A 23,796-nucleotide genomic window follows, 5' to 3' on the forward strand; every position below is an offset into this window, starting at 1 on the left:
ACGTAATGGTGGATAGTGGAACAGTTGCTAACCAGTGATTTGAGAAAACAATGAAGCAGACGTTCACGAGTGAAGCTAGTCCAACCTTTTTAGTCACTGTAAAGTTCCCACTGCAAGTCAATACAAGTGTTTTGATGTTGTCGTTATGCTCATGGGGGCCCTCTAGTGGCTTGGGCCCCTGGGTACGCTCCCATAAAACCCATAAGATGATCCAGGCATGTTGGTAATAATTAAGCCTCCCAAAGTAAATAATTTGAAGCAGTGTATTGTATATTTAAATATTTAATGTTGATATTTCCTCTTCTATGTTGTATTCAAATATAAATTTGCCACATTTGACCTCTTTCCATTGTTCACTTTTATTATGATGACTATATTTTTATGTACTTTGGTTGGAAAGCTCATGGTTCAAACTACTTAGAGCTGTATTTAATTGAATTGTATTTAATTTTACCAGGCATTTTAGAGTCTGTTAAGGCTGTTAACGCATGTATTTATCTGTGCTACTTATTGAGGCATTAATAAATTAATTCAAATGTGTAGAACTCATGACATCTTGCAGGACATCTTGCATCATGCAATTTTTTGGACAGTGAAAATATGATATAATTTTAATCGCTCTCTGTTTGATGTTTGCAGACTTATGCAGGTGACATGAACTCACTCAACCAATCACTGTTGTCTAACAGATGGAACAGAAACTTTTCCACAGATGTTACAAGGATTAGTTTGTGCTCTGCTTTGCCATGGATGGTGTTAGCATCTCCAAAAGCAGCTCAAATGAGACTCATGGGATATGAGCTACATGCGAAAGCTCTCATAAAACGTAATAAATAATGAAATAAAACTGTGCTGATGCTCATTCATGTGCTAAACACATACACATTTCAGTCAATCGAGTCGCTTTCTTCAGTGCCCCAGCAGAGCGAAACAGGGTTAAAAGAGTAACGTCCATGTTTTTGTTGTTGTTTTCCCTGCAGTGACCTGGACAGGATGACACTTCCTTGGCTGCTGTGTCCAGCTCTCACTGACATTAGATCTCCAGCTGGGATGTAAGCCAGGCCCATCTATAGCCCCTCTATTAATATGAGTGCAAATCGAGCCTTGCAACTGGAAGAGTAACAGGAAACTCCACGTCCGGGCAAACAGTATTGCTTAGCATGGGAACCCACTCAAACCCAACTTAAAGGAATATAACAAAAAAGAAATTTAAATAATATAAACTTTCCACTTTCAGAGTTGAATACAGAAGGTTTTGCACTGAATACACAGTACAAAAGAGCAAACATGCCTCAGCTGATCAACTACACTTAGAGTAAGGGGACAAACTGTAAATCTGAACCATCACTTTAGTGCTATTGCCATCGTATGCAAAAGTTTGGGACCCCTGGTCAAATGACATGCTTTGTAGATTTTCTAAGTGAAAATAAGTGAACACATCCTCTACAGACAACACACTTGTAATGCACAATTACTGCTTGTTTGCTGAATTTGACATACTGGAAAAAAAATATTAAGAAAAATAAAATGTGGCCTGTTCAAAAGTTATGGCACTTCATATATTTTATGCTTGCTTTTCAGCAAATAAATAGAAACTGTGCACTAAAATTGTGTTTTCTGTGGAGGGTGTGTTATTTTCACTTAGAAAACCAACAAAATGTGTCTTTTGCATATGGCAGCAAAATTCTACAAATACATTTGAATGAATAAATTAAGTTAATTAGATTCTTCCCAGTAGCCCTCTTTACCTTAATGCTCTAGGCATTCCCTCAAGCAGCTTCATGAGGAGCCACCTGAGACTGAAGAGGATAAAGACATGAGGAGATCTTGCTGAGGAGACATTAAAAAAAAAAAAACATAATAAACAAATATCAGGCAGAAGCCTCAACAATCAAAATGTCTTTAAAATGATGATGACAGACCTCAGAACATCTGACTGATACCGTTCAGACTGGACTGTTCCAGACAGAGTCTGAGGGTACATGCGGTCAGTAACGCTTGAACTGAACGGTCACCATGGTGACTGTCGGTGAGAGCATGACAGCTGAGTAGAAATGTAAACTGACCACTTCAGGTTGTTCTGACGTTCACGGCCAGCCAGACAAACTTATCAGCATATTTATTTAACCTGAAGAGCGTCTTACCCCTCTGTCACATGACTTACACTCTCACCGCATAGAAATGTCACTCCACAACGCAGATATAGTCACTTTATTTACTACCCAAAACCACCTGTGAACCTACAGGCGTCTTCTGAGTTTTACGTGTGATGTTGAGATCGATAAGATTGTGGAAAAAAAACAAAAAAAAACATTTGTAACTATTGTAATAACTTTTTGTGACGTAGCTTTTAGAGGCATGAAACTGTTCAGACATCTGATTCCTTTCACCACAACTCTGAATCAGTAATCTCAGTGTTAAAAATTGGTGGAGTTCCCAACTTGCTTTGTCTTCTCTCTCTCTCTGTCTTTCTCTCTCTCTCCATTTTTTCTCTTTCTTTCTCTCCTTCATCTGTCTTTATTTCCAGGTCTCACTCTCTCATCTCTGTATGTCTCCCTTTCTTTCTTTTTCACTCTATTTCTTTCTCTCTTTACCCTCCTTTCTTCTCTTTATTTCAAATCTTCTTTCTGTCTTTCTTTCTTCTTTCTCTCTCCATTTCTAGGTATTTCTCTTGTTGCTTTTCTCTCTCTCTCTAATTCTTTCCATCCCTTTTCTTTATCTTTCTCTCTGTCCTTCTCTCTTTTTCTCTCTTTTTATTTTGCTCTGTTTTTCTTTCTCACTCTTTTTCTCTCTTTACTACTAACGCTCTGTTGTTCCTTCTTTCTCTTTCTCTCTTTCTTTCTTTATTTCTTTCTCTCTCTCTTTCTCCGTCTTCTCTCTCTTTCTTTTCCTTATTTTCTCTCATTGTTGTTCTCTCTGTTTCTCTCTCTCCTCTCGCTGTCTTTTGCTCCTTATTACTAAGGCTCTTTCTCTTGTTCCTTCTTTCTCTATCTCTCTCTCTTTCTCTCGTCATTTCTTTCTTTCTTTTTTCTCTCATTTCTCTCTGTCTTTATTCTAGGTCTTGCTTTCTTATTCTTTCTCTCTTTACCTTCTCTCTTTCTCTCTCTTAATTTCTCCTCTTTAATTCAAACCCTCTCTCGTTCCTTCTTTCTCTGTCAGTCTTTCTTTCTTTTCTCCATCTATTTCTTTCTTTCTCTTTCCACTTCCCCCCCTTCTCTCTCTCTCTCTTTCTTTCTTCCTTTCTCTTTTTTCCTATTTCTAGGCATCTCTTTATTTCTCTTTCTCTCCATTTCTAGGTATCTCTCGTATTCTTTCACTCTAATTCTTTCCATTTTTTCCAACTCTCTTTCTCTTGTTCTTTCTCTCTCTCTCTCTCTCTCTCTCTCTCTCTCTCTCTCTCTCCTTCCTCTCTGTCTTTATTTCTAGGTCTCACTCTCTTGGTCTGTATTTCTCTCTTTCTTTTTCTCTCTATTCCTTTCTCTCTTTACCTTCTCTTTCTATCTTTCTCTCTCTCCTCTCTAATTCAAACCCTCTGTTATTCCTTCTTTCTGTCAGTCTTTCTTTTCCCCTCTCTCTCTCTCTCTCTCTCTCTCTCTCACCACACACACTATACAGTTATGACTACACTAAGTACAAACTCTAACTTTAACTATTTGTAGCTGAATGTATTTAACAACAGTAACAACTATAACAGTAACAACAATAATCACTGTAATCACTGTAATATGTTTAAAATATCCACTTTCAGGCTGCTGTATTGTCACGGTAAACAGTGCTGCCTATGTAGCGCTTATGTTCAGGTCACAGAGTTTATGGCTAATAAAGAATAATAGAATTGAAGCATTGTGGTTCATTGTGATACAGAGTTTGTGCTGGGTAGGTTACTGTAGGACAATGAACGCTTACCTTATATGGAGTGACTGGACACACGTGACTAATCTATGGACTCTTAGACCGAAAAACAGAGAGAGAGATAGAAAAAGAGAGAGAGAGGGAAAGAGGCAGAGACAGAGAGAGACAGACAGACAGAGAGAGAATCAGAGAAAAGGGAATTCCCAGTGTGCTCTACTGCTGTGAAGAGAGGAAAAGAGGACAGAAACAGGGAAAGAAACACATTAATGTTAATTAATATCAGCATCAAACAGGACATCACAGTGACGGGTCAGAGCTGCTCATCTAGCCCCAGCTGTGGGCTTTACGGCTTTCTGACAAGGGCGGGCCAAAAGAACAAAAGAAAGAAAAGAGAAGAACAAACAGAAAGAGAGAGACACAGGTACCTGCCTACTTCTGGAGGGGCCAAAGGTCAAGATGCCTAAGCAGAATGGACAGAAGAGCAGAGTTGCCTGATCACTGAGGAGGAAATGTGAGAAACGGGGCAAGAGAGAGAGAGAGAGAGAGAGAGAGAGGGAAGGGAGAGTGAGAGAAAGAGGGAGAAAGAAGGAGAGAAAGAGAAGGAGTGAGAGAGAGATAGAGAGGAAAAGATTTTTGAAGAAGAACAGAGTGAAGAAAGACAGAAGAGCATTATGGGAGTAAAGGGCAGGGCGGCCTTCGCCATCATCTTCATCATCGTCTTCATCTGCTCTTTGTGGCTCCGTAAGTACAGCTCATAATATTTTTACAAGCTTTTCACAATTAATTGCAAAAACTTTAATATATTCTTATTTATAAATTAATGACATAGTTACTCTGAATTAGTGTAATTAGAACAACTCATTTTCATATAATGTACATGTTTTGAAAGCTATGAGTTTTTTCAGTCACACTGTAAAAAATGAGAGGTCAGTTCAACTTAAAATGATATAATAACTGATTACAGGGCTTTTGACTCAACTTGAGGACACCAATTCAAACTTCTTGGTTGAGTCAAAAATTCTCCCTGCTACTGTTTCTAGATCTGCAGCATCTCAGTTAGATAAACCAAACTGAATTTGCACTTTTTTACTCAGTTTCCCCACTAGCTGGCGCTCCTTCTATCACACAGTCCCACCTGGCATTTTCCTTTTGGGCCTCCGGATATGGACGGCTGTGGTATTGCTGGGATTCAAACTCACAATCTCCTGATGTTGGGATGAATTATTAGACAGTTGCACCACATGAGTTGATGCCATATATAATAATAATAATAATAATAATAATATAATAATAATAAATTAAAGATAATACATAGATAAAAAATCTGAGTTGCTTTGTGTGTTCCTGAGTGGTGCAGTGGACCGAGCCGTCACTCCAACAGGAGGTTTTGAGTTGGAACCCCAGTGATGCCACAGCCATTCATAAGTGTGTACCCAAAAAACAAAAATGTATAGAAGTATGGAAAGAGTCCTGGCGAGTGGGGAATTTGAGTATAAAAAACAAGCTCATTTTATTCACCCAACTGAGATGCAGAACTGAAAAATTAAGAGAATTTTTGACTCAACTAGTTGACTAAACTAAGAAGTTTGAGTTGTGTGAACTCTTGTGTCCTCAAGTTGAGTCAACCCAGGAAAAGCCATGAAATCAGTTACTATATCATTTTGAGCTCTCATTGTTTACAGCTGGAATAACTCATAGCTTTCAAAACATGTGTACTCAGAAATGAATGTTGATTGACTCAAATTACAAACCTAAAGAACATTTGTGAACCTTAACCTAATCAATATTTCACGTTACAGTAAAGCAGTAAGGTGCTCACTTCTGTTTTATTAACTGTCACTACAATAACCTTAATGACTCTGCTAAGATCAAGTGATGTAAGTACACTGAAAATTTGGATCTCTGCTCTGTGAGTTTTGTTTGCAATGATTGAAAGATTTGCCTCAGAACATAAAACAAAATATTTGGTCACAAAGTCCTGAACCTTTACTGCATTTACTGAAACTGTCAGCAGGATTTGTTGTTTGCTGACAGTAAACCTCTTGGCTGTTTTACAATATAAACACCGCAGAGGAACATCACTAATAGGTACACATGGGATTCTGGTTTAATGACCTGGTGCTGAGCACATCAACCCCTCATGTTCACGTTTACAAGGTTATATTCATGTCCATATTTGTATTCATATTCATATTCTTACAGCAGCAATACATCCCTATTCTGATTCTGATTGGGAGATATTTTACTTATAGCATCAGCTCCACTCCCTGTTAATGGTCATATATACATACATATATATTCATACGTATATATATATATACATATTGGGTCATATTTAAAATGTATATACAATATATATGCAAAATGAGCAAATATATAACGTTTGCTCACAATTAAAATATATGTACAGTGTATTTGCAATGTGTGTGATATTTTAAAATGTATATATATATATATACAATTTTTGGAATATTAAAATATTCTAATGTCAATATATTGAATTATATGCACATATGTAGATGAAATATACACAATAGTGTTCAGATATAGAAATCTGTTAGCACGATGCAAACTGCATGCTTAAATCATCTCACTCCTACCTCAACCCATGTGAAGTTGTTCAGTAATCTCAAATAGACTTGATTATGTCATTTCTAACACTGTTGTCAATAAAATTCAGGCTGATATAGCCTCTACTAGTGTAGTGACCTATCTGCAGAGATCCATCAGTGACCCAGGCCATGTGACCAAAGGACCCAGAGATATAACAATGTGCACTCTCCTTCTCTCTGAACCCCAAGCAGTGTTCTGATCAGCCCAGCACAGTGTGTGATGTGCATTCGGCTTCTGCTTTAATCCTGTTAGAGCTTCTTTTTGCGCTTTTTGTAATCAGAGTCTGGTGGGCTTCGTTCACAGATAACAATGTGAGAAGGAGTGGGATTAGACTGCTTAACAAGGGTAAGATTTGCATACATACGAGAGCACCGTCTTTGTTTTCTGTGATGTGATCGGCCTCGTGCTGCGTGTACTGTGTGTAGGAGAGATTTATTGTTCAGAAAGTTTAGCTAAGTACATGTTTAAGAGACGAGAAATGTGTTCTGACTGTGTAACGTGTTCTGAAAAGCACTTCTGACTGTGTACTCTCGTTCTTCTCTTCCCTCTCTTGTCATAGATGGTGGTTTGGAGAACTGGGACTACTGCCTGAAGGTTTATATTCAGAATCAACAGGTATGATCAGAGCTGTGAAGGCAGGGGAAGTTGAAATCTCAGTCAAATGTTCTTTTGATCGCTTATGTGTAAAGATTGTCTTTTCAACAGCTTATCTCACCTTCAGTAGTGTTGGATTTAGGTCGTGTGTCATGATCTCAGCCCAAACTAGAATGGTTTAATACTGTTGTCATATTCTGATTAGGTAATGTTAGCTAACTTCATTGGGGAAGGTCTAAAGATTTCTGGGAACTAAAAATATACATTTCTGTACATTTTCGGTTGGAAATGGGTTAAATTCAGTGATCATTGTGGTACCTAGGTAGATACAACTAAGCAGGCCCTTCCATTGGTTAGGCCTTCAGGAGCTGAACTAATAGTCACAGTTGGCCACTGGCTAACTTCCCAATGCTAATCTAGGCACAAGTTCGTTCTTCTAGCTAGCTGTCTTATTTCTACCATGCTATTGATAACTTAGCTTAGTATGTTAGTACATTAGTCCTAACCTACCAAATGTTATAGTTGGTCTGGCAGTGTCTTTCTGGTTGACCTGGTCATGATTACATCACGATGACCAGCAAGTGCTCATAACTCGTACACTAAAACTACTGAAGAAAGAAATGATACAAGTGAAAATGAAATGAACTTTGCCACTTCACCCTTTTCACATTTCAGACTGTTAGTTAAAACCTGTCAGGTTAAGGTTGTCAAAAGTTTGACTGATAGCCAGTCAAACTGCAAAACGAGAATAAACATCTTAGGCTAGATCAGATCAGTCTGCTGCTGTAGAATCTGGTGGTGTGGAAATCCAAGTTAAACGCCTGATATCTTCAGAAAAACTCTGCAGATCTCAGTTCTGCCAGTAACAATAAAATACCTAATAAAAATTCTATAGATTAGCTGAATAAAACACTGTGAACAGCTGCTGGGCTGGGATTCTTGAGATTCTTCAGGACCGCCCCCCCCCCTCCAAATTAAAAGCTCTTTACATCTACATGTGACTCATGTGATGTGTTTATCATTAAAACAGTGAATTTCAGTGGAAGAGTTTGCATTTGAGTGTAATCCTGCTGGTAATCACCCTGTTTTTATAATGTACCTGTGATTGGATTACTGCTGTGTAACGGGTTATAGTTACTTTTTTTGTATCCTGATTATGTAATGCTGTTACATGTATTCCGTTACTACCTAATCTGGTAATGAAGTATCACTACTCTACTTTTAAATAAGTTCACAGTAGTTGGTTAAATCTATGACTCTTTGAGAGGGTAAATACATCAGGAGCATTATCACTCATACAACTAACATTAGCTAGCTAGCTCGCTGCTAACAACAACAAAGCTTTCATGGAGGTGTCTATGTTTTCACACTTTATAGCTCAAAAATGAAACAGAGACACTGACTTTCCACTTCTGAATTAAGTCGAAGGCAGCATTAGCTCAGAACTCTGAACCCTGCTCTTTAACAACAATACAGAGCCTATGGACCCCTGACAACATTCCAGAAGTCAGACGTTCCACTTTCCTCCACTCTTTCTTACTTAACCTTTGAGCTCTAACTCTCTGATTCTCTCTGTTTCTCTTTCCTTAGTCCCCCAGTCTGTATGGGAACAACGTCTCAGAAGAGGACATGGCTCCGTTGGGCTTGTGTCCGGGGCAGAAATTCCAGGTTGGTGTTTTGCTGATGCACCTGCAGGCCGCACCTGTCTCAACCGATGACGTGTTGCTGGAGCCTTACCTGGCCAGCTGGGACGAGCTTATCAAGTAAGGGATTCCACACACACAGACAGACTCATTTTTTCAAACGTTGTCTTTATCAGCATACATATAACACAAAACAACAACAACAAAAAAGGGGGTGGGAGGGTGTTTGTTTCTCAACATTCAAGTTTCACATACAAAAGTTCATTCACTTGCAACTTTACAAAATCAGTTATAGCATCACCACTAAGCAACCTTGGTAATATAGACAAAATCAATATTATTCAAAGGAAAGTGTTTTTTGTCCAATTATTTTACAATTTTTCTTTTGACTGCATACATATGTTTTTGTAATACAAGTGTTAGACCTAATTCTTTTAACCCTTTAAGGCCCAAGACTGGATGTGTCCACCGTTAGGGATTAAAAGATTGGAAGTGGGTGAACACGGCTCATTTTAAGCACAAAAGTAGATATCTAGTACAGTAACTGGATAACTAATACAATTATTCATATCTGAATGTGGCATAATCATCAACCAACTCATTAACACCAAAGGCATAAATGCTAGAAATCAACAGCATATTTAAGTTATGTCATTATTGTTCTGGCATTCTATATATCTGGCGAACTAGACAGTCAGTGTTTTGCTACTGCTGTGTTTGAACAGCACAGAAACACCTCAGCTACAGCTTATACTATATCCCCCGCATACATGGGAGTGAGATTTGGCCCACCCACAAATTTGTCATAGCTATCCAAAATGACATTCTTGATACCACTACTGCATATGGTATATTGTCAGAAAGTTCCACGTTTCTGGTTTCTAGTTTGTTGATATCTCAAACAATTGGAATGTTATTTAAATTTCTACATATGTTTTTGTTCCATCTTTAGGTTCATGGATTCATTGGGCCCATTGGTGGGTTTCATCTCCCAAGAAATTGAGGCCAAAACTTCCATCATCCGTGAACTTGCCCAAAAAGAGGCAGAATTAAAAGGGCAAGCGCAAGACAAGGAGGCAACAGCAGAAGAACAAGTTTCAGGCACCTCCATATCAAAGGGTGAACCAACTCATCCCTCAGCTGGAGTGGTAGGAAGGGCTTATACATCTGTGCACTCCATGATCAAAGAGGAGCTGGCCCAGGGTCTTGTGGACTTCACCCAGCCTCAGGCCTCAGGCTGCAGGACCTTGCTGCGGTTGCATCGTGCCCTGCTCTGGCTGCAGCTCTTCTTGAGCAGCCTTGCTGAGGAGCAGTCAGAGGCTGGACGAGCCCGGAGCCCTTCTGAACTCTGCCGGGACGCCTACCGTGTGACCCTGGCCCAGCACCACACGTGGTGGGTGAGGAAAGCAGCAGAGATAGCCTTCGTGGCCATGCCTGACAGAGCCTTCTTCTACAGGCTGGTGTGCGTGGACACGCAGAAGGAGGCCGCGGCCATCCTCAACCGTGTGGTCAGGGCCATACAGAAGGTGTACAACCGAACTCAAATAGCACTAGAGGAGCACGGCATGCTGGAGTTACCATAACCTTAAGTGTGCAGGTGATGTGGACATGCTATTGATACCATCAGGAAATAGAGCATGCAAGTGGTACTGCAAGCACATTCATCATGCTAACGATACGATTCAGCATGCTAGTTGTACCAAGAACATCGTGCATGATACTCCATGGATATTTTAGTGATACCATAAGGAAAAGACATGCTAATGATGCTAAAAGGAAATATACCATGCCAGTATTACCATTAGAAAACCTCAGCATGGTGGTGATACCATAAGGAAATACAGCAGGCTAGCAACACCAGAAGGACACATAGCATACTAGTCATACCATAAGAGCATATGCCATAGTGATATGGGAAGGAAGCACACTAATGACACCAGAAGGACACGCGGCATGCTACTCATACCACATGGACATATGTTAGGCTGGTGATAACATCAGAGAATACAGCATGCAAGTAAGGCATGCTACCTACACAACGCTTTTTAGTGAAACTACAATGAAGCAGCATGTTAATAGCACTAGAAGGACAAAAGCCATGCTGGTGAAGAAAAAGTTTGCAGTGTTGATGATAACCTAACCTACGCACGCTATGCCGATCAAAACACAAGGAGTCACAGCTTACTAACGAAACAGTATTTATGGCTCCTTCTTATATAATTGACTCTTTTATTTTGTCCTGTGTACATTAAGCCACGTAACCATTACAGTTGGACTTTGTTATACTGTTTTAGAGGCACTGCAGTGTCCTCTTCTTGGGTCCCAAAGGAATCTGCACCTTGTGTAAAATTATTGGGCATCAAGAGAGGAGAAAATGAATTCTCTAGCTGTTCAGATCACAATAACAGCAGGTTAATAAAAATAGTGGCACAAGCAGCCATTTTTGCAGTTGTTACCATAAGCTGGTTAGTTAAGCCAGCTGGTTACAGAAACACTAACTACAAGGAACTACCAACTTTGCATAAAGTTGATCAGGAAGCTCTCCTTTTCAATCACCTAATAAACCATCTTCTGACCTTCTTTCTTGTTTATTTAATATTCTATCCCTTGATGTGGTGAAATCAATTGTTTGGACATATGTCATGTGACATGATTACGTCATATTAAATGCAACTGTTTTCCTGCTTTACATTATGCAACTCAAAAGAAGCGCTGTTTGATGTAAGTTTCAAGCAACCAAAGTTGCACGTAAATTTCATGTTTATGAAGACAGCCTTAGGATATATGCCATATTGAAGGAAAACATAGCATGTTAATGGTGCTGAAAGGACACGTGCCATGCAGGAAATACCAAAACATGCATAATCTGAATAACCTGGGATGCTAATCATCAACAAAGCATGCTAGTGATACCGCACGGACACGTAGCATGCTAATCATACCCTAAGGACAAATCCCACGGTAAACAAAGTAAGGAAGTATAGAAAGTAAGGAAAACAGCATGTTGGGGACATAAGGAACACCATGCTAATGGTACTAGAGGGAAGTACGCCATGCCAGTAATGCCAGTAGACCTTAAGTATGCCATTGATGCTATAAGCACATATGCCGTGTTGATGATACCATAAGTGAACACAGCATGCTAGAGATACCATGAAGACATGTGCCATGCTAGTAACACCATAAGGTCACACAGCATGCTGGTGATAAGGACTCACAGTGTTCTAGTGAAATCACAAGGACTCATCATGCTAATAGTATTGAACGGAAATATGCCATTCTTATACCATAAGGATACACAGCATGCTAACTATGAGGACACATGCTATGTTAGTGAAACTGGAGTGGAATGTAGCATAGTGATGACAAATGAAGGCATACATAAATCAAGCTGGGTTTACCATAAGGATATACAGCAGGCTGGTGATACTATAAGACACACTAGATCAGGGGTGCCCAATCCTGGTCCTGAAGATCTACCACCCTGGAGAGTAAATGAACCTTCAAATGTCCCTGAAGGTCTTCATTACCTGGATCAGGTGTGTGAGATTAGGGTTGACTCTGCAGGGTGGTGGTCATCAGGATGTGGACTGGGCACTCCTGAGCTCGATCTATAGAGAACTATAGAATTATGAGTTGCCAGTACAGAGAATTATAAAGTTGCAATGCATGTCAAGTTGCCGAGTTCCACTGGGCAATATGTAACCCCATAGAATTGAACTGTTCTCTATTGTATATGCATTCATTTAAATTGACGTCTTAGATATTGACATGTTGGATCTTCAGGTGATCAGGGATGAAGCAGTCCAACAAGGAAGACGAAGGTGCATCACTGACATCATCGCAGCACAGAAAGATCATTCCAATTAACGTTATTTGGTCAGAGGGACACTTATTTGGGTGCATTCCATTGATTATTGCTGGGCAACAAAATGTTCGTATGCAAAATATTCTGATGTTTCATGTGAACACTTCCCTCTGAGCACTAATAAAAAGGTTTGCTTGTAAATTCAGGTTTTTGAATACTTAAAAACCCTTGAAGTCAACGTGAATGGAAAATTTCAGATTTTACTCCCATTCCTAGACGCACTTCTGAGTGAAACACGGTATAGAAGTCTTGGTTAATATAATCAGATAAGTTAAAGTGATCAATGTTCAGTGCATGTTGACTTTCAGCTTTGTTATATCTCGCTGGTGCTCCAATTCCTTTGGCATCGTTCCTTAGATGCCATAAGAAAACCTGATTCAACTGGTCTAAATGAAGGACCTTTGTGTCTGTGGACAGAAGATGTTGCCAGATATTGTTTTGCATGTCATGATTTTTGCGGCTATCCTGTTTCTCATTTTATCAGTCACTGTTTATCATATCAGACTTTATGACACTGAGCTGCTGAGCTTGTTCATCATACTGGACTCTGGTCTGTTACAAGTTACACCTGTTATCTTTCAGCTATTAGAGACACACACGCCCAGATACGGACACAATAACTCTATAAATGCTACTAGTAATATTCATAGAAAATCATAAAAATTGTAATACAAGCTGTAAAAACAGTTGAATTATATTAACCTCACTAATAGTCCATTAAGGTGGTGTGTGTAAGCTGTATGTGAACGAGAACATTTTTTAACCTTAAACGTTTGCATTTTTAAAATGTATGTTTGTTGCATTGGTTGATATGTTTATACTGCTTTTCAATATATTAAAGGGGAATTCCACCAGAATCTCTGCATAATTAATTTGTTAAGGTGTAAACAAAGTCGTTCAGACTGATTTCATATGAAATTGTTTGTGGTAGAGAAACTTCCTGAGTCATAATTGTTCACAGTGGTGATGATAGGAACCAGACATCCAAAGCATTTAAAGAATTCTGCTGACTTTTCAAAATTTTCTACATAATTAACTTGTTAAGATGTGAACAAAGGCAGTGGTTTGATGTGAAATGCTCCATTCTAGAAAAACCTGCCGAGTCAGAACTGTTCACAGAGGTGGAGATGGAAACCAGATGTCTGAGGAATTTAATGCCTCTAAAAGCTCCCTCACAGAAAGTTATTACATGACATGGTTAAAAAGAAATGCTGCCTAAAGCCTGAGACATTATTTTACGACACTTTTAAGAAGGTTTCGGCCTAAAACATATTTTTAAATCCATTAATAGTGGAAATACATATGCAGGGTGTTGTAAAGCAAAATAGTCCCAAAAGAAAGTTTTTTTGGCTTTATTATATAACATTATATATAAAAACACATGTTTAAGTTCATGTGTGGTTTTGGAGAGCAAGTAAAATGGCTATATTTGCATCAGTGAGTCAGTAAGTTTCTCTAAAATGATGCATTTCACATCAATGTCTCAATTGCTAAATTATGCCGAAATTTTGAAAAATCGATGAATTTTCCCTTTAACTTACAGAGAACTATTAGCAAATGGAACCAGGAGAAGAAAATTTACTGTATTTCTACAAATATTTGATCCTAGCTTTAAAACAATATTATATCAGTTATCTTTCTTGGAGGGAAGAAAAGGTGAGATATCCAGAGGAGATGTCTGGTGACAGTCCTGAAAGGGTGCAGGAAGGATTTGTGGGCTGTATTGATGTGAAACAATTAATTGAAAGCTCTGAGAATGTTAGGCCAGCAAGACTTGGTGACAGAATCGGAGCATTTGTAGGTTAAATTTGCACCATAGTTATGATGGATCTACATTTGGATCCAGGAAGACCAGTTTATCATAGCTGAAATGGACGCAGTGTTTCTCTTTAGCTGTGTTAAGCCATATGGATGATGTGTTTTAGGTCTAAAATTGCTTTACAGTAGTTATTAGGCAGAACTCCAAGCTCTGCTGCTCTTTTTTCATTATGTTACTCATGTGCACTTCTATTAGCTGCAGGCAGAGGGCAGCATTACACACAAGAAGGTGGTGGTGCTAGGAACCAGGGGACCCCATGTCTACAATGCAACTACAGCCATTATATTTATTATCCAAAAACTACACAAGTCTTCTGATGTTTTATATGTAATGGTGGCAAAATAGTTGAAAATCTGAAAATACAAGTTTTCTCTGGGGACTATTTGCCTTATAATGCCCTTTGTGTCTCCTTCCACCGTGAATTGATTAAAATAAATTTTCATAAAATAAATTTTAGGCCAAAACTTTATCACAAAACTTCTGTAAAACAATGTCTCCGACATCATCCTGTGAATACATGTCAGGTAATAACATTCTGCGAGGGAGCATTTAGAGGAGTTAAACAATTCAGATGTCTGGTTCCTATCACCACCACTGTGAACAATTCCGACTCAGTAAGTTGCTCTTTAATGAAACATTTCACATCAAACCACTCTGAATGACTGTTGACATGTTAACCACTTAATTATGCAGATATTTTGAAAAATTGGTGGACTTCCCCTTTAACTCCAGCAGGAGGCTCCTTTAACTCATCCAAAGGGACACAGTGACTTGCCAAAGTAGGAGAACTGCATCCTATTATAAGTGGAGCCAAACCAAAGTCATGTATCTTGAGATGTTCTACGTCAGTCACCTGTTCAGGTTCCAAGAAGAGCCTGCTACGAATAGCTCAAGAACAGAGCACAAGGCCTGTCAGAGAGAATGATGCTAATTAGCAGAATCAGAGGTCAAACAGTTCATCCATGGCAAGAAATGCAGTGGCCAGACTGAACATGTACAGAAAAAGGTGATTCATTTAGTTTTGGCATCATCCACATAAAAAATAATGACATGAGGAAACGTGAAGGACTGTAGGCCTACTGAGGTCATCAAAAATGTCATAACCACCACTTTATTTGACCATTTGATATTTGATTAAAAATTTGCTTGCAGGATGTTACTTGAAGTTAAAGGGAAACTCAACTGATTTATTACATTTTCTGCACAACTATGTGGTTAAGATATGACAAAATCATTTCAGAGTGGTTTGGTGTGAAGAGAAACTTACCAAGTCAGAACTGTTCACAGCGGTGGTGATAGGAACCAGACGTCTGAGGAATTTAATGTCTGTAAAAGCTCTCTCACAGAATTATTAATTGAAATGATCATGAATACACTGCCTAATGTCTGAGACATTGTTTTACAATTAGTTTATTTGTGACAAGTTTTTTGGTGTAAAACGTATTTTAATCAGTTTATTTTATGGAAGTTCTAAGGCAAAGTAGTCCCCAAAGGAATTTTATTTGTATATATATATTATATAAAAAGAATTACCACTATTTTACTATCATCAACATTACATATAAAACTCATAAGACAGGTGTCGGTTCACTAGTGGCTTTGGATGGTAAATATACTGGCTATATTTACGCTGTAGACATTGTGACCCCTGGTTCTTATCTCCACCACTGTAAAGAAATCTGAGTCAGTAAATGTCTCTACACTCCTGTTCACTCTGGATGACTTTGTTTATATCTTCAATACTGAATTCTGTGAAAATTTCGAAAAATCTGTGGAATTTCCCTTTAAAAAGTGTAGTTATTGTAGTAGGTGTTCTATTTACAGTCGTCTCTGTTCTGTTGTAGAATGTTATATGATGAGTCTTAACTGACTGGTAAACACAACCACAGATACTTGTCCTTACATTTAGCCTAACAATGTAAACTGTGTAGCAGGATAACTTTCTTCTGCTCGTGCTGCTTCAAGGATGATTGCTAATTTTCTTGGTCTGCAAATAAGGATGGTTACCATAAGGATGGCCTCACCTTACTTTTTGCTGGGATTGGTTACCCTGAGTAACCCCTTGGACTTGAAACAATTAAATGGGTTGGAGTGGAGTATATATATATATATATATATGTATATATATATATCATCACTGTCCACAGAGAAAATCGACATTGAAATATGCGTACATGAATTTTTCTGTATGGAACAAAATCACTGAGTGATACTAAGTAACTGTTATAGGGCTGTTTTAAAGAGATGACCACATTCTGGCCTTTTAAATGGATGTAATGAGGTGTAACATCAGACGCTTGCCTGTGAAAGACAGCTTGTAGGACTGGACCGAAGAACTGGCTCTGCAGTGTGAACTAGTGTGTGTGTCATCTTGTGCGTGAGTGTCACCTGCTTTTGATAGGACTATTTTAGACTCCAAATACCCTTAATACTGCCTAATCTCTCTCTCTCTCTCTCTCTCTCTCTCTCTCTCTCTGAGCTAATGTCATTCATGGAGGGAGACAGAAAGCAGAAGGAGAGCAGGAGAGAGAGAAGGTGACGTGACGTGAAGGTGAGGGGGAAAGGTTGCTTTCACAAGCCGATTAAATACATTCATTGAAATGAATGCATGACTGACACCGCAGGACTTATAGAGGAATCAAATTACACTGAGCAATATGTGCGCATGAGTGTGTGAGTGAGTGTGTGTGTGGGGGGGCAGGTTTAGTAAGAGAGAGAGAGATTACAGTGACCGTATTGAACTCTCTACCTGCTCTGTCTTGTCTCTCTTGCCCTCTCTTTGTTTGATCTGTTTGATGAAAGGCCCACACGCTTCCCTTTTTATCACTGAACACAGTGGAGCGCCTGAGTTTAGATGTGCTTCATCAGTTCTAAGAAGAGCTGAGAACAGAACTGTTACATCATCCGCTTTAATACACACACCTTTAGGCCTGGGTGTGCGGAGGGATTGTTTGCAGTTTTTCTGTATTTTGGCTGTAGGGCTCAATGATTTGGGAAAAATAATTGATTGAAATTTAAAATAAACTCCAGGCCTGTTATTTTAGCCAACAAGTCCAGAATGTATAGTTAGTTGTTAAAACATTGTTGATAGCATAGGCTGTATTTAAAATTGTGCTTTGAAAATTGCATTCTTTTCAATTTTGATTTCGACACATACATGACTCATCTTTCAGACCTAACTGGACGTAGAACAAAGATCTCAATCTACTGCTGCACAGTTTTTTAAAAATCAAATGTAATGCTTTTATTACGTTTCAGACCTCTGCAAAGAAAAAATAATCCCATTTCCACCTCAAAACACACAAATTCGAATACGTCTGATATATCCACACTGATAGGCTGAAAAACATAAATATTGTTGGAACTCTTGGAACATTTTTTTTTATTAAAAAAGCCAGCTGCTCTTTACATATTTATATGAAGCATTGAACTTGGATTGATATTCAGCAAATGAAGAGCGCTGAGGGACAATGACTGTGGCTGTAGCTCTCAAGTTTGCATTTTATTTGGTTAATAACCTCAAGCTTGAAACTTCTTTATTTTTTACATTCCATAGCATGACATTCTTCATCTCAAATGAGAAAGCACTGAGAATAAAAATACAGCTGCTTTTTTCAAAGTCGGCACACAATCAACCCATTCTTGTGTTAAATCTCATAGACTTTCAAATATACATCAGTGAATATATACATATATATATATATATATATATATATATATATATATATATATATATATATATATATATATATATAGTTTCTTGTAAATATATAATTTCTAAATATATGTAAAATTTCTAAATAGTATTATATCTCATATTGCTATACTCCATCAAACCAGTTTTCACACATTCCCACTAAAAAGACCAAAAAAAAGGCAATCCAAAGAAAAATATGCAGCATAATATTGCTTTTTGCATCACCTTTAGTACTATATAATGGATAGAGGCATAGGAAATGTAAGATGGCATTAACACTGTGGTTGCTGCACTTCTTAAAATAAGACTATTGTTTCAGCCATGAAAAGTCTCCGAAAACTGTACGAAGCTGAAGTTGGCCTCTTATTCTAATTCAAAATGGTGCAGCAGGTACATTCTGGTGCCTCTAATAAGAAGCTGGGCGAATATGAAGCTAACTTCAGCCTTTTAAAACTGAAATGATAATGTCACAAACCAGGCAGAGGAAGTTCATTTTGGAGGGTGTGCAGCCCAGTCACTCCACCAGGAGGCGCTGTTCTTGTTGTGAAATGTTCATGGCTGATATGTGGTAACTGTGAACGTTGCTGATGGCAGTATGTTAAGACATCTTTTTTATTTTCGCATATGCTAATGAGAGCGGATGCCTGTGGCAGGCTGTATTAATGAGAGGCGATATGGAACCTGAGGCTCATGAATATTTAATAGTGCTTTGACCCCTGTGGTCTGACGTATCAGCTGTCCGCTTCTTTCCTCGCAGCATGGCTATCAAATATGCATCGGGCAGTGAAGGGACAGGGACCTCCAGGGTCGTATTTATTATGCACACACACACACAACCACTTTAAACCCTGAGGGTCTGTACGTGGGGGTCCACATTTCAGTTTGTCATTGAATTTTACTGTACATACCAGCAGTATATACTGGTACATATATTGGTGTATATATTCATAATATAACACTGTTAATTAACAATGTGTTTTTGACAAAGAGTAAAGAGTAATATACTTTAGCTTAACCTCTTAATATTAATTAATGAATTATAGATATCGCTGTTATTGGAAGAAAACCTCGTATGTCCATTTTTGTCGTTTTTCAGCTTTTGAGATAATTTGAAAATGCCTGTGGCCCTTTTGTGTGCAAATTTCATGATGAATGGACCAAAAGAAATGACCCAAAATGACTTCGAAAAATTCTGGTTCCATTGAGTTACATTAAAAGTAAAGTAGTTTTTTTCCTTCTCCTGTAAAGATGATCATTTGAAGAGGTTTTGTTCTGACAACAGTGATGTTGTTATATATATATATATATATATATATATATATATATATATATATATATATACCTCTGTATAATTCTATTTTTCTATAATGTGGTATTTTGTAATATTTCTCAGTTAGGGCTTTATAGATCCCAATAAATAAGTATAATACATAAAACAGAAAAAAAGCATAAAGAGAGAATAGAGAAGGACAGAATGACTGAGTGAAAGAAAGAGCAGGTGCTGTGGGGGTGGGGAGGAAAAACTGACTGATGGAGGGATGAAGAACACTACCTGCCCTGGATTACCCAATCAGATTAAGAGATTAGTTAGTTAGAGGAAGAGCGCACACACTGGTGCTGCTGGAGGATATGACACACAAGGGCAGTGTGTGTGTGTGTGTGGTGTGTGTGTGTTCACACTCAACCGTATATCATTCATCTTGTTGAACTGACGAGCCTCTTTGAAGGAATAGTCCAGCATTTTTAACCTAATCTCTCTCTGCTGCATCTGAAGCGTACAGTCGATTACCACAAACAACATTTCTGACATGTTTCTGTCTCTGAAATACAAACGGAACCCCTTCTTCAAATACAGCCATCACAATCTAACAATACAGCTTTTGGGATGAGACAAACGTGATGGAATGTCTTTATGTCTTACTGAATGTGTTCCAATGAAGTTTTATCCAAACTTCATAAACCTTTACTGACGGAATGCAGCAGCTGCCCACTGCCTCATATAATGAGTGCATTTTTGAGTTAATGGGTTTTCTGTTCTAAGTACAGTGTCTGTGTAATTAGACATACAGCAGACAGAGGTTAGGTTAAAAATGCTGAGGTATCCCTTTAACAACCCAAGTTACAGATGGTACAGCAGTGTGGATGGAGGGAATGAAGAGAAGCAGGAATGAAGTGAGTGTAACTGGTTTGTTTTTATTCTCTCATGCAGGTTGCAGAGCGAACTGCGCTACAGAGTTGCGGAATGATTTCACTGAAGGATGAAACTTTTCCTTTGCACTTTTCTAAGGTTCTCTAACTCTACCACGACCTCAGACTGAATTTTTAACAACCTCCAAATGAGCCGAGAGCTAACGCTCTCACAATAACATAAGACATGATACAAGAAAAGAAGGATAAAAGATAGAGAAAGATGCACTCGCACACACACACACACACACACACACACACACACACACACACACATACACACACACATACACACACACACACATACACACACACACACATACATCTATCTTCCTCTCCACTCCACTAAATGGAACCAGACTGAGTGCAAATCAATACAAAATATCCCTTCCACATGTGAAATACACATTATTATACATGCAAAAACAAAACAAACAGAAGAAATGAACTATTTGTACATATAAATCATCATAAATAGCCACATCTCATAGAAATGAGGAGTGTTGGAGAATGTAGGATGTGCGTATGATGTCAGCATTACGCACACGACGACGGCAAAAAGAAAACTGCTGAAATGACCAGTGCATGAACTCCCTTACAAATCCAAACAAATAGTAAAATGAGGGTAGATGTTATGCTGCATCCATGACAAATGGGAGCTTGGAATTTTCCAACTCATGGCTTCCTATGTCCCACTTCAGAGCTTCTTAGCTACTTCAGCTTTAAAGTCAACATTGCTGCATGATAAGATGGTTAAAATGTAAATGCCCTGTTCTTGAGAAACTTACTGAGTCAGAGTTGTTCACAGTGGTGGTGACAGGAACCAGACGTCAGAAGACCTCTAAAAGCTCCTTCACAGGAAGATATTACACAAAATGATAACACAACCCGTTGCCTGTGACACTGATAGTTTTACGATAGGTTTAGAGAAGGATTTGGCCTAAAATGTATTTTTTTTAAATCCATTCATGGTGAAGAGGCACAAACAGGGCATTGTGTGGCAAAATAGTTCCTAAAGAAAATGTATTTTCTCAGTTTTCCACTATTTTATTATTATTTATATTACATATAAAAACTCAGAAGCTATGTGTAGATTCACTGGTCTTATTGGATAGTAATAATGGCTATATTTGCCTTGTAGTCATGACCTCTGGTTATCACCTCCACTTTAAAAAAAATCTGAGTTGGTAAGTTTCTCTACAATGAACCATTTCACATCAAACCACTCCGAATGACTTTGTTTACATCCCAAAAAGTTAACTGGGGAGAATTAAAAATAAAATCTGTGGAAATCTCCCTTAAAATGCTCTTAAAGATCTGTTAATTCTTCATTTATTTTAAAAGTGGCTGGTATTTCACTGCTAATATAGCACCGAATCTGACATGAAAGCACAAAGTTTGATCTTATACACTTTATAATTATCTAAGTTGCCCCCCGTATTGATCGACATCAAACACAAACAGAACATCATATACAAAAAAAAGCTTACTTGTTCATACATGACGTCATGGCATTGCAACACGAAAAAGTCGGTGTTCTTAAGAAACTCCGACTTTCTGAGTGGGAATTACGAGTTCCGTACAAGTGAATTCTTCCTGCTTAGAAGGTGGAAACTTCCCAGAACCCACTTGGTCATGAACGCAGCATTACAGACACACATACATCTCTCCCCTCAATGCCCCCTGAGGGAAAAACACATGCAGAGTTGTGGTCGTCTCCATCACTGGCAGCAGAGATAACACTCGCCAGAAAAACATGGAAACGCACTTATTATACAATTTAACAACACTTGCTTTGTATTGTACAGTATTATTGTTATTAGTGTTATCACACTCTGTCTCTGAGCCATGACATGAAAATCGCACCCCTTTAGATCATAAATATTTCTCATTGATAATCATGCAGTATAAATAGATTTCTCACCTTTTGATTTTTGAGAAAATAGAGTAAGTTCTGAAATGCTCAGTGTACACACACACACACACACACACACACACACACACACAGATGTGCGTTCACACTAAGGCTGCACAGTCAAAAACGTTGTTATGACACAAGCCTTTGCAAGACTGATATAACAGAGGGCTGCAATATGCAAACGAGCTCTTGAACTAATCAGTGTTTTTACTGTGTGCTGATCTAACAAAAATCCATTTGTGTCACAAACTACCAATCTGAACAATAAAATCAATGAATATAAGTTGGATTTTGACTTTACTCTGATTAAACAAATCAATAATCACTTGAGGAAAAAAATACAGTACATCCAAAAAAAGAAAGCTCTGATTCATGCTGAAATTGATAAAATGATTTTACTGTTGCTAACGGGGACATGCACGCACCATAACTCCTCTGGTGGCGGAGGTAAACCAGAGTATTTCTTTTTCTGAACCTGGTACAGGGCATGGGGGGTTATTATTAATTCACTATTGTATTTTGAAAATATTGCAAGGCATATCACAATCATAACATGTAGCTATACATATTTTTTTCCATATGGTGCAGCTCTAAGACACAGACACAGCGCAATCAGCAGCGTCTTAGCTTTTCTGATTCACTCACTAACGCCTTCACTGGAGGTGAGAATGTACAGAAGTCACTGTAAACACAGCTGAGTGAGTGAGCTGAGTGCTGTGTCTGGCATGTGTCTCTAAGAGCACCCTCTGCATGATAGGATGGAGTAAGGAGGACATATGCGTGTGTGTATAAAGCATATGTGTGTGTGTGTGTGTGTGTGTGTGTGTACACAGAGGTAACGCACTTCGGTCTGGTTAGTTTCTAGAGTTGATCTTCAGCTTGAAGGAAATGCGGCCGGCGAACTTGTCCCGCTCGTTGTTGGTGGGGATGTTGTTGGCATTGATTTTACACTCCACGTTGACCTCAGTGTTTAGGGTGATGTTGAGGAACTTGATTGCCACAAGCGGCTGCGAGTAATTCACCTGCAGTGGACAGAAACAAAACTGGATTTTCGACAACACGTCGAGAAGCGTTTTTTACAGGATGTATAGTGGCCCAAAAGTAATTGGACACTTTAGCTTTAACTGAACTTCATTCAAGGCCTTTAGGTGACTTTATAAGAAGTTGATGAAAAACGTTTAGCACCACAACAAACTGATGGTAGACTGTGTGGAGAAAGCCTGGGGGAAAGTTCCAAACAGACTGCACTAAGGCTACTGTAAAGCACCGAGGTGGAAACATCAATGTCTGATGCTGTTTTTCTTACAATGGTGTCTTGTGTTCACTGAATAATGAACTCAAAAGTGGGCAAAGGAACTTTGAAGTGTGCAAAACAACTGCTCAAATGATATCAATCTGAAACACCCCAGCTACCTTTTAAATATTTTGCCACAAAGAAAACTACAGTCTTATAATGGTCTGTTTAACCTGGTGGCTATTTTGATGGAGGTATGGAAATTGTTACAATCACATACTTTTTTCCCAATAACTCTGCTATCAGACTTGGACACTCTATGAAATGTTGTGTTGTGTTGCGCTGCTAGTGAGCAATGAGCAGTGAAAGGC

The 23,796-nt window shown here is 38.5% G+C and overlaps 2 protein-coding genes and 1 long non-coding RNA gene across 4 annotated transcripts in view; 1 reads left to right on the plus strand and 2 right to left on the minus strand.

Annotated features, from left to right (window-relative positions):
• Positions 1-1,091: 1,091 nt before the first annotated feature.
• Positions 1,092-4,065, minus strand: LOC118803866. Its single transcript, XR_005006934.1, has 3 exons — positions 3,907-4,065; positions 1,749-1,830; positions 1,092-1,182 (listed from the first exon to the last, which is right to left on the minus strand). It is a non-coding gene; the product is annotated as an uncharacterized LOC118803866 (long non-coding RNA).
• On the plus strand, positions 3,975-11,396 carry gltpd2 (glycolipid transfer protein domain containing 2). Of its 2 annotated transcripts, XM_036564388.1 has the most exons (5): positions 3,975-4,593; positions 6,769-6,810; positions 7,025-7,080; positions 8,650-8,822; positions 9,655-11,396. In XM_036564388.1, the coding sequence occupies exons 1-5, from the start codon at positions 4,524-4,526 to the stop codon at positions 10,283-10,285; spliced, it is 972 nt and encodes a 323-aa protein (XP_036420281.1). In that variant the 5' UTR covers positions 3,975-4,523; the 3' UTR covers positions 10,286-11,396. The 2 variants fall into 2 exon arrangements, with proteins under 2 accessions (XP_036420281.1, XP_036420282.1); XM_036564389.1 differs by lacking the exon at positions 6,769-6,810 and having other exon boundaries at positions 3,977-4,593.
• Positions 11,397-22,772: 11,376 nt separating this feature from the next.
• Positions 22,773-23,796, minus strand: part of atp1b2b (ATPase Na+/K+ transporting subunit beta 2b) — a 32,221-nt gene continuing 31,197 nt past the window's right edge. The window contains exon 8 of the mRNA XM_036564338.1: positions 22,773-23,213. Coding sequence (XP_036420231.1) covers positions 23,046-23,213 — 168 coding nt within the window. The 3' untranslated portion in view covers positions 22,773-23,045. The remainder of the gene's footprint in view (positions 23,214-23,796) is intronic.

This window comes from Colossoma macropomum, unplaced genomic scaffold (genome assembly GCF_904425465.1).
Source record: "Colossoma macropomum unplaced genomic scaffold, Colossoma_macropomum, whole genome shotgun sequence".
In the NCBI taxonomy this organism is placed as follows: Eukaryota; Metazoa; Chordata; class Actinopteri; order Characiformes; family Serrasalmidae; genus Colossoma; species Colossoma macropomum.

Bases quoted from the DNA above. Each gene is read 5' to 3' on its own strand.
- gltpd2 (XM_036564388.1), top strand. From the start codon at position 4,524: ATGGGAGTAAAGGGCAGGGCGGCCTTCGCCATCATCTTCATCATCGTC. The intron at 4,594-6,768 runs GTAAGTACAGCT...CTTCGTTCACAG, and splicing joins CATCTGCTCTTTGTGGCTCC to ATAACAATGTGAGAAGGAGT. The intron at 8,823-9,654 runs GTAAGGGATTCC...TTCCATCTTTAG, and splicing joins AGCTGGGACGAGCTTATCAA to GTTCATGGATTCATTGGGCC.